The sequence below is a fragment of the Neolamprologus brichardi genome, chromosome 17, assembly GCF_056152115.1.
Source record: "Neolamprologus brichardi isolate AB-2024 chromosome 17, ASM5615211v1, whole genome shotgun sequence".
Taxonomy (NCBI): domain Eukaryota; kingdom Metazoa; phylum Chordata; class Actinopteri; order Cichliformes; family Cichlidae; genus Neolamprologus; species Neolamprologus brichardi.
Window position 1 is genome coordinate 22170693 of NC_142120.1, and position 16355 is coordinate 22187047.

Sequence of the window (16355 nt, forward strand, 5' to 3'; positions counted from 1 at the left end):
CTGGAACTGTAGTGTGCAGAAGTCTTGAACCACTGCCTGTTTCTTTACATTTTTCTTCCTGAAGGTCTTTCAAAGTTCTTTGGACACTGGCGGCTTTTCCAGGTCTTGTACTCGACAGTGTTCACAGGAGTGTGTTTGTGTTAAAACACTTAACGCTGACCTTTCACTCACGTGTCTACACGAAAGAGATGACTCATTTGTTTATATCACTGTTTGCCAAATGAAATGCAGTGGAAGATTATCTGGTTCCACCTGATTCTTAAGTGACGGGTGTGAGTAATGGGCAGAACAACTACATTCTCTTCCACTAGAGGGCAGTACAACTACCTGCTCTAATTAAATGGGTTGCAAACTGGCAGTAAAACAGGCAACAAAGAAATTACATAGTGAGTGTGACAACGCAGGGCATAATAGCAATAGATAAATATTTTTGGAGAAAAAAAAGGTCCTGGAGAAAATTCCAACCAAGATAAGCCCATAGCATGAGTAGTGGGCACAAGAAAGCAAAAATGGTATACTGGGGACAAATCAATCCGATTCTGCTGGTGTGCAGGGAAAAATTATCAATATGCTTTTTGTGACATTTTTGTTTGGTGGTGTGCCGTGTGATTATTATTATTTATTTTTTTGTTAATGTGACAAAACAACACTTTGACATAATATTTCTGCACCAGCAAATTGAAAACAATACATGATGTGCACTGTCCTTAAAAGCTGAGTAAACTGGACAAATGGAGGACAAAAACAAACAAAAGACAAAAAAAAAAAAAAAAAGCGTCAGGGAAAGTTTGACTTATGAAAATGACACAACTGGACTGAAAATCAGAGGAAAACTTCTGATGGAGAGATGGCTTGAAATCATTTTCAGTATGTACAGGTCATCAGGTGATGTTTATTAAAACTGATGAATTATGAACATACACACACATCTGATCAGCAGCAACATCACAATGATCCCAAACACACTGCCAGTGCAGTAAAAACACACCTGATAGTTCTGTTTCTATCAGTCAAGGACCTCAGAGTTACTGAAGCAAAACAGAATAAAACAGAATTATCCAAAGAAGAGCTGTGAAGCCTGGAGATCATATCCTGCAGACGCAGAGATGACAAAGTTTAGACTGAAGAATAAAGGTACTCGCATCAAAACTCATTAAAATAGTTCGAAACTGTTTTTGCCTTATATTCTGTATTTTACATTTTTGTTTCTACACTTTAATAAATCACTGCACTAAAATGAAGTGAGTGCAAGAGTTTTCTAAAACTTTAAGAATAAGCATGAAATTGTTACCTCACGTTCACGTGTTAAAGGCAGAGTTTGGGTTGCTTGTCGGGCGAGAAGATGCTTCATGCAGTTTTACCTCCTGATGTTGGCAGCGGTTCTGGTTTAAAGACTGACACGGCGCTCAGCTTGATTTCTCCCGGGACAATTAAACTGGAATTATTCTCAGCACTCAGCCCATCAGGAGGGCGGCGCTAGATGTTTGTGGAGGTGAAGCAGAAATAAAGACAACAGAGGAGCTGCTTGTTTCGTTTCCTTTTATTCTCCAATAAATGTCTTTACAAATGTTCTCAGATGATGACGGCATCTGGAAGGCCGAGCTGAAGGCCACACAAAGGACACTTGGAAAACGACAGTCTGTGTTTACAGAGAATAAACGCCGCGCTCTTAGGGGGAACATTCACTCCAAGTAGAAACTCTGCCGACACAATAAATAGTTTCCAGAGCAATAACACAAAAACACTCAGCAGACACACTCTAAAAGGAAATGTTACTGCAGGTATTTAATTTGTAAAACCAAATCGACTGGCCCGTTACTTAGAGCGCTCCCCAAAAACTGCTCAGGAAGTCACTCGTTCAGTCACTCGACAGATTCAAACCGTAAAACTGAAGCACAATGAGTCTAACAGCAGCGGCGGCGATGAACCGGAGGGAATGTAGGCGACGACCTGCTTCGATTGTTACGATTCAAAGAAATGATTCACAGTTTGACAACCAATTCGTTGTGATCAGACGAGGAAACGACGGGGGTGTGTGCATGTGTGTGTGGATAAACCGGCGCGATGAAGAGGTCAGTGATTCCACGTGGGAGGGGGCGGAGTCTGAGGATGACCACTGCTAAAACCACTGCGGAGTCTGCTAAAACCCTGGGGGAGGTGGGGCGGGGTCAGCTCAGGCTTTCTTCTCTTCAAGGATCTTGTGGAGCTCGTTGGCGTCCTCGGAGGTTTTGACCCGAATCAGCAGGGGGACGGGGGTGGTGGGGTTCTTGTCGTCAACGGGCGGATTTGGCACGCACACCACCATCACGTTATTCTTCCCCACCCGAGTGCATGGCATGGATGACTGCACGATGATGTTCAGCAGGATGTTTCCTGGAGGAGGAGAGAATGTTATACAAGCAGAAGACCCGGCTTTAAAATTAATATTTATATTTGGTGACTTGAAGATTTCTAATTTAATCATTTCATATTTATTATTACCATTTATTTCAAATTACATCTAAAGTTAAATCTCCTGTAAGAAAATAACGCGTTTGCTAATCAGGGCTTTAAACGCGATGTCCGACATCAGCACGACTGGTCCGGTGTTCTGTTTGTCTGCATCCTGTCTGCTGATTCATGACCATTCACAACGACTTCCTGGATTTTTCAGCCCATAAGGCGCATTAAGCGAAACAAAACAGTCAGATAAGTCAAACTTTTACTCAACTCATTCTTGCTTCCTCCACTTCTGTACCATTGATACATTAATGCTGAATTCTCTCACAGCTGCTCTATTCCCATGTCGTTGAAGTATATTAATGACTAACCTCGTATTGTGGATGGATTATCTCAGTTGTTCTCTTTTTATAGAGTAGAAAAAAGTTAGCGTTCATCCTCTAACGTCACTGTGTTTATGTTATGCTAACACAGCTGTTTCGCTAGCAGTCATGTAGCACATCATTATTTACCAGCTGGTCCAATAAACAAAATTGAGCCTTATAGTGCGGAAAATACAGTACAAAGAAATATTTTATTAGTGTCCTTCAGTGATTGCTGTTGGTTAATCTGCAGATTATTTCTGATTCTGTGGATTTGATGTATGATAAAAATGGAGGTTAAAAGCTGTACCAGTTTCAGATCTTCCAGCTGTTTGTGGAAGAAGTTTCACTTGCTCTCAATTTAAAGAAGCTTTATCTTTGATATCGTTGATTAGCTGCAGTAATCCTGATAGAGTCTTTTCATGCCATCAAAGATTTGATCCGTTTTCATTGTTGAAGCAGCAGTGCTTGTATCTGACCAGCAGGTGGAGCAGTCTGATCACAGCTCAGACCTCATGAAGAGGAAGCTGCTGAATGTGGATTATTTTTATGCTTTTAGGTGTTCTGGATGTTTCTGGGCCTGAAACCTGAAGCTTGACATATTAAATGTTTCACTGCTGTAGGTTTGATGCTGCAAGGCTTATTACAATTATGAGTGAGCAGTTATTGGTTACACTCACTTTAAATGGTCTGTGTTATTTCAGATTACACTTTAAAGTCTATTTTTGTCCCCTTTGTTTTTGTTAGGACTAATCTGACACAGTGACCATCCTGACAAACATCACGCGCGTTTGATTCTTTAAACCTGATCATCTCTGACATTAATGTGGTTATGTTTGACTTAAAGAAAAAAAAATCTCAAGTTGGATTGAATATTCCTCATGTGATGACATCAGATGTTTTATATAAAATCAATCTGTAGATGCGATGCTCTCACCCAGGTTGGTGTCGGCTCGGATGATCATCTGAGTTTTCCCCTCGGGTGTCTTTTTGAGGTGCAGCGTTCCCACTCCTTTATCTTTGAACTCCGACTCCTTCTTATAGAACATTTTACACCTGGAAGCAGAGCAGACAAGAAATTAATAAATTACAAATCATTTATAATTAAATAAATAAGATTATTTTTCAAAAACAAAGTTCAGAGTCAATGGGACACTTTCAGGGTTTTTGGTGATGAAGATTTAAAGTCTGCTCTCTAAATCTTACTAAGATGGAGGAAGCTTACAGCAGGTTGGAGATTCCTCCATCAACTGCAGGTCAAGTTCATTTCTCATTGTGTTCTTTTAAAACTTGGTGGAAGTTTGTATTTCATGACTACAATAGGATAACGTAATGATCTGTCTGCTCCTCTCTGTGAGGAGGTGAAGTCTGTGAGTGCAGGGAAAGGACAAACAGCCAGGGAGATGAGAAGTTGAACCAACAGCTGGAAGCTACAGAGAAATATTTCTTACAGTTTCTCACTTTTTTCTAAGCCCTCTCCTTTTCCTCCATCTTTGTCTAAAAATTTGATCCAATCAGTTCCAGCTGGCTTCAAAAGCATTACTAAGCTCCTCCTTCTGATAACCTTCAAGATGCAGTGTGAAGTTAATTTTTATTAAATAATTTGACTGAAATTCATTTATTCTAACTTCACTTGTATTCACACGGTGCACCACAGCTCTGAGTTCTGTGCACAACGCTGCTCCTGTTTCCTCCTTTTCAGATTGATTTCTATGTTAAGCTGAAGCTGCTGCACGACCTGCAGCTTCACGGTGAAACATTTCAGAAACTTACTTCTTGGAGTAGAAAGCATCGTCCTCTTTCACCTCTTTGACCTCCGGCTTGGGCGGCTCTTCCGACTCCTCGTCACCGTTTTCATCTACAAAAAATATCAATAAAATATAAAAATGATATATAAATATAAATCACATTTTATGTCACACGTCATGTTTTTTCCTTTCATGTTGAAGCTTTGTCTTTCAAACTGCTGATAAAATGAGCACTGATTAAGTTTTAACTGATTTATTTAAACTATTTAAAATAATTTTCAAACTCATCCCATTTGATCTTCACAGTAAAAAATATGAGACAGAATCTCAGCTTTAAAACTTAGATATAACTTCATGTATTTGAGTGTTTTGCTGACCTGTGGGTTGAGCGTCCTCGGCTTTCGCCCCACTAAAGGACAGCGGAGCGGCTGATCCTGGAGCTCCGAACACTGAGGTCTGACTGGAGGAGGAGGAGGACGAGAAAGAGAAGCTGGGAGGATTCGATTTGTTCCCTAAGGAACCCAGAACTGAGCTGTCCACCTTCTTGCCAAAGTTGAACGTGACTCCAGCAGGGATTGGAGCGGCGGCAGAGCTTTTCTCCCGGGTTGAGTCGTCCGTTGTGTTTTTGGTGAAGGAGAACAAGGCAGCAGGAGTGGAGGTCGCTGAGCTGCTGCTGGAGGAAGATGAAGGAGGAGGAAGAACTGCGGCTGTGGCTGGCAGCGTCCCTCCATGCTTCTTCTTCTCCTCAGAGACTCCGTCAGCTGATCCGCCGCCATACTGGCGCTCAATGCTGGCCAGGTGGCGCTCGTAGTCCCTGAAGATGGGGTTGAGGTCGCACAGCGGGTTGTCGTTCACGTGTTTGGTGATCCAGTCCCGCACTGAGCAGTTGAGCGCCGTGAGCTGCCGGCTGTACTCTTTATTGCTGCTGCTGGAGCTCTGACTCGCACTGGAGGCGGAGCCATTGGTCTGCTTGGTGGCAATATCAGTGGCGGGTTTAGCCGAGGATGGCCCGTTAAACGTCAGACCTTCGAGGAAGGAGAAAGTGTTAGCGATGGCATAGAAAGCTCAGCTTAGAAAGAAGGAAGCAGAATAAGAGAGTTACACGGGGCAATCGTGGCTCAAAGAGTTGGCAGTTCGTCTTGTAACCGGAAGGTTGCCGGTTCGAGCCCCGGCTCGGACGGTCTCGGTCGTTGTGTCCTTGGGCAAGACACTTCACCTGCCGCCTACTGGTGTTGGCCAGGCGCGATATGTCAGTCTCGCTTCTGTCAGTCTGCCCCAGGGCAGCTGTGGCTACAACTGTAGCTGCCTCCACCAGTGTGTGAATGTGAGAGTGAATGAATAGTGGAATTGTACAGCACTTTGTGTGCCTTGAAAAGCGCTGTATAAATGCAATCCATTATTATTATTAAAACATAAAGAACCGGAAAATTTGATGTTTTTTTAATTGATCATAAAGATGAACTGCTGTGAGCATCCTGAACACATTTTACACTCATAAGAGATCAATAAAATCATCATGTCCATGTCTTAGCATTTTTAAAGCTTCTAAAAACTAACGAAGACATTTTAACACAAAAAGAAAGCTCATTTATGGATCATATTCAAAGGACAAACAGGAATCTGAGCTGAAAGTTTTGAATGGCACATAAAGAGGAAATAGTTTCCGATCAATAACCGACCAAGCTGATCAATGTTTTGCTCACCAGGTGCAGACGAGGACGCTGCAGGCGAGGAGAAACCGCCGAAGGAGGGCGTGCCGCTGTTCCCATTTGTCAGACCGCCGAGGCCTTTGAAGCCTCCGCCATTCCCAAACCCGGAGAACGGAGTTGGAGCTGAGCTGCTGCTTGCCGCCGCGGTCAAGGAGAAGCCTTTAAAGCCTTTAAATGCTCCACTGCCCTCGCTCTGAAACAGGGAAACACTCAGATTACTTCATGATTATAATCAGACGCAACAGGTAAACAATGGTTTTCTCCTCGTACCTCGGTTCCAGTGTTTCTGCGTTTGGCCTTCTTGATTGCTCGATTCTTAAGCACATCTTCACTCGCCACTGAAAACGTCCCGGCCTGAAGGAGGACAAGAAAGTCAGACTCACATAATTCCAACTTCCTGAAGCCAGACTTACAGCTTCAGCATGGCCTCTTACCTCCTCACCCTCCTCCTCCTGATCCCAGTTCCTGTCCGTGAGCTCCTTATCAGCGATCCTCTTCGCCATCCCACTAGCTCTGTAACAAAACATAAGAATTCAGTTTGTGTTCTCTTTCATTTTTTTTTCAGGGTTTAGTGTGTCTTAATCAGCATTTTACAGAATTGAACTGAATAAGAAGTAGACAAGTTTCAGTCTAGAAACAAAGACTAGGACTGTAATAAAAATATGTTTACAAAACGGTTTATCATAAGCAAAGTAAAGTATTTTACAAAGGGGAACCCCCCTCCTACACACACAAAAAACAAAACAGGATTATTATTGATAACTATTGATTAACCAGCTGGTGTAAATCAGATGACAGAGCTCAGTTTGTCCATTAGCACAATTACTCAATTTTATGGACAGTTTGTTACAATTACTATTTAATCTAAACTATTTTAGTTGATTTTTCTTGTTAATATCACTACGGTTAACATTTTTCTGCTCATCTTCTTGATCTGGCTCAATGCTCCAGAACAGAAATCTGTGGAAGAATCCACAGATCTCCAAAGCTGCCCACAGACTGAACCTTAACTTACTGAACCTGAGCTTTTATCTCACCTACTTTCAGTATTACTGCACCTGAACACACCACTGCTTTTTCTCCAATAAAACACCTGATATTCAGAGGAACAGGCAACAGGTAACAACAGGTGTAAATCTGAGCTTTGGACGGCTAGCAGGCTGAACATTTAAAGGTTTCACCTCAAAAAATGTGAAACAATAAATTGAGCATTTTACTAAAAGAAAGTAGAGCGTCAAATGATAAAAAGCGCCAAATTCTTTACAGCTTTTCGCCAAAAACCCGGCTACATTTGGTGTTTAGTTATTAATGGAGGCCGATAATCACCGATTAATCGATTATAAACAGCTGTGGTGGAGCTGCTGTTCGAATATTCTGGGTGGTGTAAAGATTGAAATATACCAGTGAATTCCTAGTGCGGTCCAAGGAAAGCTGATGTTTAACTAAATCAAATGCACAGGGTTAAGCACTCCTGTCAGGCAGCCTTTATCCGGGTTAACCATCAACTAGCCTGATTCGGTTAGCGCTTCTTTCCGGGTATAATCAATCACCTGTGTACCTGAGCCGAGAGATTTTCTAACTAACGTTTTACACAGATTTCCGATTACTGAAAAACTGACTCCTGATAAACTGGCCTACCATTACCGGAGCACACACCGAGGCCACCTGGCCTGTCCAATCCGGTGTCTAACATCATGTTCTGGCTGTTAGCCGCGGAACTAAACAAGCAAGCTAACCGGGCCGCTCACAAGCAGCTAATGTTAGCCAGCAGGCTAATGGCACGAGCTCCTCTCGTTTTCGGCGTTTAATGATTTTTTGTTAACAGGTAAATGTGACGCACCTTGTCTGTAACGTAAAGTCCGGTCTCTGCCTCCGCGCGGCTCTGACAGCTCCAGGTAACGTCTGGCTGAACACCTTAACAGGTAACACCGCTCTGTGTTTTTGAACAAACCTCCTTACGCCGCCATTTTACAGAGCGGTATATTAGCATGGGTTTGCGCGGCCCACTTTTCACGCATGCGCACCACAAAGCGGCCTTTAGTCTGGGAATTGTAGTCCATGTGTTTTTTAAAAGGATAATAAGAGGTTAAAAAACGCAAAGGTAAATGCATACTACGCACATAAATCATATTAAATATTAATTATGTCACCGGTGATTATTTAACTTTACATGCAGGGTGAAGGGTCTTGCTTAATGAGCAACAGCTTAATGGTCACAAGCCCTAGTGACTTTCAATCTGTGGTCCAGTGGCCAAGCTCTGCACCACCACTGCTCCGAAGGGGAAGCTCTGCACAGGTAAAACATGCTGGGTTAGTTCAAAAAAGCTCCCCTCCGACAGCCAAACCCATCTGTTCTCTGATTCGATTGTTACATTTTTGCTTGACATGACATTGACCAATCAGATTAAAGGAAGAAAAATGGGGTCAAAATTCGTTCTTGTAACTTGCAGAGATTCACATGTTTTTTTTTTTTTTGGCTAAGTCCACACACAAATCTTTTTTACGCACACACAAATTCTTTTCACAAATACAAATCTTTTTTACACACACACACAAATTCTTTTCACAAATACAAATCTTTTTTACACACACACACAAATTCTTTTCACAAATGCAAATCTTTTTTACACACACACACAAATTCTTTTTACACATACAAATCCTGATTTACAAGTACAAAATATTTATGACCACATTTTGAGCCCATACACATGCTCAGCGAGCGTCATATCCAGAGTTTGTCTTCTGAAAATGGATGTATGAGTGCTGCCAGCATTATTACAGAGGTTGGAGGCATGGAGAGTCAGCCTGTCAGTGCTCAGACCAAATGCCGCACACTGCATCACATGGCTGTCGTCCCAGAAGGAAGCCTCGTCTAAAGACAATGCACAAGAAAGCCCACAAACAGTTTGCTGAAGACAAGCAGACTAAGGACATGGATTACCTGTGGTCTGATGAGACCAAGATAAACTTACTTGGTTCAGATGGTGTCAAGGGTGTGTGGTGGAAACCAGGTGAGGAGTACAAAGAGAGTGTGTCTTGTCTACTGTCAAGCATGGTGGTGTGATGTCATTGTTTGGGGCTGCATTAGTGCTGCTGGCACTGAGGAGCTACAGTTAATTGAGGGAACCATGAATGTCAACATGTACTGTGACATACTGAAGCAGAGCATGATCCCCTCCCCTCAGAAACTGGGCCATGGGACTGTATTCCAACATGATGATAACCCCAAACACAGCTCCAAAAAGACCAGTGCCTTGCTAAATAAACTGAGAGTAAAGGTACTTGACAGGCCAAGCATATCTCCAGACTTAAACCCTATTGAGAATCTGTGGGACATGTTCAAACGGAAGGTGGAGGAGCGCAAGGTCTCTAACATCCACCAGCTCCGTGGAAGAGGATTCCAGGGGCAACCTCTGAAGATGTAGTGAACTCCAGTGGTTGCCACACAAAATATTGACACTTTGGCCACAGTTTGAACATTTTCACTTAGGGGTGTACTCACTTTTGTTGGCAGCAGTTTTGATATTAATGGCTGTATGTTGAGTTATTTTGAGGTGAAAGCAAATTTACACTGTTATACAAGCTGTACACTGACTACTTTACATTGTATCAAAGTGTCATATCTTCAATGTTGTCCCATGAAAAGATAGAATTAAATATTTACAAAACTGTGAGGGGTGTACTCCTTTTTGTGAGATACTGTATGTCAGTTGCTGACTCCATATGTTCCTTCAGTGTCGCTGAGGTCCATTGACCAGTTGCTCCTGGCAGTCCCAAAAACCTGGCTGAAAAACAAGGACAATTAAGCTTTTTCAGTTATCACCCCAATTTGACCTCCATGCTGCCTTTAAAAAATATATAATAATAATAACAATTGTAATATTGTTGTTGTTTCATTGATTTGTTACTGATAGTTTTGTGAGCTACATCTCAGTTCACTGTAGGTTTCTTAAACATTAGAAACATCCGTCAGTGTTTCTGATGTTTGATTCAGTGTTTGTTATAATCAGGCTTCAGCAACAGCAGCAGCTGTAACATTTATTTAAATTTGAATGAATAAAAAAGCAAACAAAACAATGTACATTTTTTTTCTTCGTGTTTTTCATGTTTATGTAGGAGTTGCAGAGAACTGACAGCCTGCTGTGCAGTGAATCCACCTGCTGGACAAAAGTCAAACTGCAGTGAAAACATTAGAGGACTGTTCAAAGGGTCATTTTGAAGATCTTACAGCAACACTTTATGCCAGGAAGGACATTTGGGGGTAAAAACCCTCCCCAATCATGGATGTTGGTCGGTTAAAAAGAGGGTAGACAAAAGAAGCTCAGATCAGCTGATTATTTCATGCAGGCAGAGGTCAGTCATGCTCTGTGGTTGCAGAAAACTGAAGAAGAACTGGTTTGAGATGTTGAGACACAACTGTAACCCGTGGAGAGCTGTTTGTTCAGCCACTGGAGTGCATCGGTCACACAGCGACATCTCTGCACATGTTATTTGACTCTAACTGAACAAAGTGATCAAATATCAGAGTTAATGTAAAAACAAATTGTCTCCATCAGTCTCACAGCTCTCTCCTCCCTGTTTCAGTCTTTACTGTTGAACAGCTGCTGATTCTGCTCTCTGACTTTGATGGCGTCTCTCTGCTTCACCGATCCTCTGAAGTTTGAATTATTTTCATGGAGTAAAAGTCACAGTTACAGATATCTAACCACTCAGACATGCCTCATTACAAACTACATGACCCTGAAATCTGCATCACAGCTGACCTGAGTGATGTGCAGCAGGACACAAACAGTATTTACTGTCACATCTGTCACAGTAACTGTGTCAATCATCATTAATCCATCCTCCATCTTTCTGTCTGAAATATGTCACAAAACTCGACTTTTAGAGTTGTTGTTTCAGCCTTAAAGATAATCTCTGTGACTCTTTCCAGTCACAAACGTATTTTTATGATTCTTCTGATGGTACAAAAATACAGAAAGACACTCATTTTGTTTTCCTCCTGCTGCTCTGTGACTGTAAGACTAAGTCTGAACTCACAGAGTATTTTCAGCAGAGCAGCTTAAGTGAGAAGAAAACTGAATGTATTATTAGAACGTAATCATACAACTGGCATTCACAGGAGGTTGTATGACTACATTCCATAACTGGTTAAACTGCACCTTAAAAATCCATGTCTGTCCACTTATAACATATAACTTATAACATTTATGGCGAAAACTGTTACTTCATCAGTGAGTGAACCTTTGTGTTGGATTTATATCATGGTGTCTAAAGCTGAAAGTATACAGTGCTTTCTCATTGAGGATTTTCTCATTAATAGTTATTGGCGACTGTCAAACCTTTGAGTCCCCGAGCAGCTGAATAGGGGGATAATGGTGACGCGTTACTCAAAGTTCCAATTTAAAAACTCCTTTATTTGTTTTCCAAATCCTTAAAATCCATAGAAAAAACAGTGATCAAAACATTCCAGGCTTGAGCGGTCAGCAAACGTCAACTTCCACCATCACCCACTCAATCAGAAAATTCCCTCGGGCCGCGAACAGGTGATATAGCAATCACTACTACTATTATCAACACCACGTGACCCAAAGCTACGCCTATCCACAACAATAGTGGTTCATATTTACTGCTATGACTCTTAATACTGTAGCTCCTGTGAAAAAGAGAGCCTTAAGTCAGAAGTACTTGGCTTCCAGATATAACTCTCTAACGTGCAGCTTAGAGCAGATAACCCGTAAGCTCGAGAGGAAATGTTGTTTCACCACTGAAAACAGGAAGTTTTTAAAGAAGACTAGAAAGAGAGAGCATATTTCTCCTATACTGGCTTCTCTTCATTGGCTCCATGTTAAATCCAGAATTTAAAATGCTCCTTTTTTTTAATTTTACCTCCTGTTTTTGTTTCTTTCGGCTCTTTATGATCGTCTGCGGTCGATTAGTCCTCCTTCTTTTGTTACCTTCACTTTTCCCTGACCACAACAGAGAACATCACATTACAGCAGTCTGTAATCTGTTTCTGTGTTTGTTTCTAATGCACCAGTTAATAATAATCCTTCTTTATCTGATACTGGGCCTTCGATCACCTCCATTCTCTTTGACTGGGCAGGTTCTGGAAGCCTGCTGAGGAGCACCCAGTGTTTATGAGCTGGATGTGCTGAAGCAGAGGAAACCTGTGAGGAGTCAACATCAGACCAAGCTGTGTGCTCAATGATTCATCGTAGACGTGCATTCTGGGTAAATTTTGAAGGCTCACATTGGTGAATTAATGGCTGCTCAGAACAGTACAGAGAATATTAAAGGTCTTCTTTAAGCTGTGCTTAAATACTTGGACCATCTTCTTTCGGGGTCAGCTGGTTGTGGAAGGTCAGTGATTTTCTGTGGAACGACTCACATATGACAGAAAATAAGGAGAAGCAGGAAATGTCCGCTGAGCGTTAAACATGTTTATAAAACAATCCTGTGATTTGACTTCAGCCTAACTTTCAGCCTCACAGATGGAAGACGAGCGTGGCTCCATCTGCATGAGGTAAATGAGCTCTGCTGTTGTGATTTCAGCATCGTACTTGCAGCTTCTTGCTTCAGCTAAACACTGATTTATGCTTCAGCTTCGTCTCAGCAGTGCTGTGAAAAAGGCAGAGAGAAAACCTCATGGCTGCGTGCAGAGACACGAGGGATCGGGGGTAAAACGGTAGAGTTGGGCAGCAGATGGCTCATCTCCAAGCTTCCAGCATCCCGCCCGGCCTGCCAAATAGGAACAGGTGCTGGAGAAAGAAGGAAGTGAGCTGTGGGCCTGGCGGGCAGCGGGAGACCCCTGACCAGCTGGCGAGGAGAAAATGGAAAAAGCTGGCAGCAGAAAAAAGAGAAAACCTGTTTAATGCGGAAGGCGCCAGCATGCAGGCCCACAGAGGTTCTTTAAGCCTTTTAAATAAAACACACAGAGCTGACACTTCACACCGACTGAGAGCAGATTTTAAATCCTGCTTCTATTTACCAACATCTCATCGGCTCACTCTTTACGAATGAAAAAACAACTAATGATCCAGACTGACAGGATCTTCATAAAAATCTTTTTAAAAACATTAGGAGAAAGTCAGCTGCAGCAAGAAGACTGTTCAGAATAAGAATAAGAAGCAGTTTCAGGCTGGAAACAGTCAGTGCGACATTCAGCACCTGTATGTTTAAATAATAATGAGCTTGGGAGTCTCACAGTCCAGTTTAAGGTCAAAGTGCAGTGGACGTATGCCACTATGTAAAACAGGTCTGATGTTCCTGCTGTAGTCTGCTCTGTTTTAATGTGTCTCTACTAAACATCAAGATAAAACATGATTTATCTATAATTGTACGTTGAAATCAGACTCATTTTCTCGCAGAGTTCAATACAATCAAATTGAACAGATTTTACAACCTGAGACGTCGCCCTCTGCTGGACATTAGAAAGAATGCAGGTTAAACAAACATTCATTTGTTTAGACTGCGTCCATCTTTTATATAAATTCACTGCTTGTGAGGCATCGACTCAGCTAAAATTACTTTGGGCTGCGACTGTAATTAAAAACAAGAAACATATGACGTCATAATCATGTGACAGAGAGCAGCAGGTATTTGCAAGGGTAAAAGGAAATGTAAATATCACATCCAGTATTTTATTTTCAAGATCATTTCATTGTGACGTTTCAGGCATTTTGTGCAAATTAAAGAAAAGAAAGAGAGCAGAAGTGAACATCTGAAACATTTATTATAAACACCATAAAAGTCTAAAACTACAGAAACATGAATGAAGAATTCTGCTTCTCTCCGTTTCATGTCAGTAAAATGTGTGACTGCTGAGCGGGTCTGCACACTTGGCTGCTGTAACACGAGCTGCTGCCTCCTGCTGTGCGCGGTGAGTCACTGCGAGTCGGGCCGGGCCCTCGCCACTCAGCGGGGTCCGGTTTTTGGGGATCCATTCAGTCAAGCGGCGAATCAAAGGCGTCATCTCCTCCGAGAAAGCTGATGCGCTGCTGATCAGCAGAGATGCGGAACATCAGAGAGCTCGGGAGGGCTGAACTAAATAACCAACAAAAGTCCTGCAACGACGTGGATTTAACATCATTCACTCATTTGCTCATGTGTTCATTACACTCAGTTATTGTCATGCAGTCACACCACCGTAAAGTCATTTTTAAAATTTATTGTATATAGTTAATATCACTACATATCCTATAATTTCTTCACTAGCTCATTTATTCCACAGATGTAATCACACATGGTTTCATCCATTCATGTCCTTTATATTCGTTAATTTCACAGTTTATTCATATTTATTTTTCATTTGTTGTTTTTCCTGCTGATAAAGAGTTCCTGTCTCCCTCTGATGAATCCATCCTTTTGCTGACTTAAGTATTTCAGTGATTCAATCACACTTTCATGTGTTCACTGAGTTGTTCTGAGTAATCAGTATATTTAGTGTCTCATGTGCCCTTATGTTTACTTCTTCATGAGCAGAATATCAGAACTGAAATGTGTGGAGCTAAAATCGAGTGTTTTCTGAATGGACTCTGGTGCAGCTGTCAGGCTGATGCTTTGACTCCGTTTCTTTAATAATCTCATCGCAGCAGACCTGCCCTCACATTCCCGCCTCTAATTAATTTCATTTGATTAAATCGTTAAGATCTCACAGTCATTTTGTTCAGCGCTCACCGTTTTTCATGCGTCTAAGCTCTAATCGCCCGTTCAGCACATAGATCTACGTGTCAATTAGGCTTTTGCAAATGGAGCTCTAATTAGGTTGAATTAATTGCCCTGCAATGTGGACAGCAATTAGTACAGTGACAAATTAAAGGGAAGCAGCATGTTTCTTAATGATCCCGATACTGTCTCCATTAAATAAAATTATTTAAGTTATCAGAGCTTCTACTGTTTCCTCTCAGAGTAGAAACAGCTGTTTTTCAACTGGACTTGTGTATGGAGCTCAACATCCAACCAAGTTATCGCTTGGCTTCCAGACCTTGAAAAGAACAAAATCATCGGCCACCCTGCATATCATCGTCTACACCCAGAGAATGCCATACCCTGTATTTACAGACTTCGATCCACAAAGAAGGGGTCCCACTCAGACCCATTGTTAGCAGCATAAACTCAGCCAATTACAACATTTCTAAACACCTTGCTGGCATCTTAACAGCCCTGGTGGGGAACACCCCACATCACATCAAAAAATGGAAAAAATAGAAGAATGGAAACCTAAACATTGAAGTTTACCAGAAGCCCACACTAAAGGACCAGTACCTCCTCTTTGACTCCCACCAGAACCCTACAACACCGGGCAGAAAAATGTTCCCTCTAAGCCTGAAGGGAAAAAGAGGGAACACACACATGTAAAGGAAGCACTTAAAACATGCGGTTATCCTAATTGGGCTTTTGTCAAATCAGCAAAGATGCACAAAAAAGAAGATCACACGCCATCTAGGGAGGATCAGAAAGACAAACGCAACAACACTGTTATCTCCTATGTAGCCGGTGTATCAGAAAAACTCAGGAGAGTCTTCTTCAAGCATGACATCCCAGTGTACTTCAGACCCAGCCACACACTCAGACAAAAACTGGTTCATCCCAAAGACAAAACTCCTAAGCACAAACTTAGCAACGTAGTTTATGCTGTACAGTGTAGCGAGGAATACCCAGACCTCTACTTTGGAGAGACCAAACAGCCACTACATAAAGGCATGGCACAACATAGAAGAGCCACCTCCACAGGACAAGATTCAGCGGTCCATCTGCATCTAAAGGACAAAGGTCACTCTTTCGAGGATGCCAATGTTCACACTTTGGACAGAGAGGACAGATGGTTTGAAAGATGAGTGAAAGAAGCCATCTTTGTACACTGTGAACGACAATCTTTGAACAGAGGCGGTGGCTTACGACACCAACTGTCTGCCATCTATAATCCAGTTATGAGATCCCTTCCCAGTCGTCTTAACGTCCACTAACATCCTGGGCCGTTTGACCTCAGTAAATCAAATGACAAGGTGGGGTTAGGTTTCACAGTGGGTTCACCCAAAGCCTTGGCTGATTGTGACCCACACCCATTTTCACACCTTGGCTCATGTGATTAG

The 16355-nt window shown here is 42.0% G+C and overlaps 1 protein-coding gene and 1 pseudogene across 1 annotated transcript; one reads left to right on the plus strand and one right to left on the minus strand.

Moving 5' to 3' along the window:
* Positions 1–1525: 1525 nt before the first annotated feature.
* On the minus strand, positions 1526–8251 carry nup50 (nucleoporin 50). Its single transcript, XM_006781043.2, has 8 exons — positions 8099–8251; positions 6693–6771; positions 6529–6612; positions 6253–6451; positions 4927–5574; positions 4575–4659; positions 3739–3857; positions 1526–2373 (listed from the first exon to the last, which is right to left on the minus strand). The coding sequence occupies exons 2-8, from the start codon at positions 6759–6761 to the stop codon at positions 2174–2176; spliced, it is 1404 nt and encodes a 467-aa protein (XP_006781106.1). The 5' UTR covers positions 6762–6771; positions 8099–8251; the 3' UTR covers positions 1526–2173.
* Positions 8252–9389: 1138 nt separating this feature from the next.
* On the plus strand, positions 9390–16355 carry LOC148097931 (uncharacterized; annotated as a pseudogene).

Bases quoted from the DNA above. Each gene is read 5' to 3' on its own strand.
- nup50 (XM_006781043.2), bottom strand. From the start codon at position 6,761: ATGGCGAAGAGGATCGCTGATAAGGAGCTCACGGACAGGAACTGGGAT. The intron at 6,452-6,528 runs GTACGAGGAGAA...TCCCTGTTTCAG, and splicing joins GCAGAAACACTGGAACCGAG to AGCGAGGGCAGTGGAGCATT. The intron at 3,858-4,574 runs GTAAGTTTCTGA...CTCTGCTTCCAG, and splicing joins GATGCTTTCTACTCCAAGAA to GTGTAAAATGTTCTATAAGA.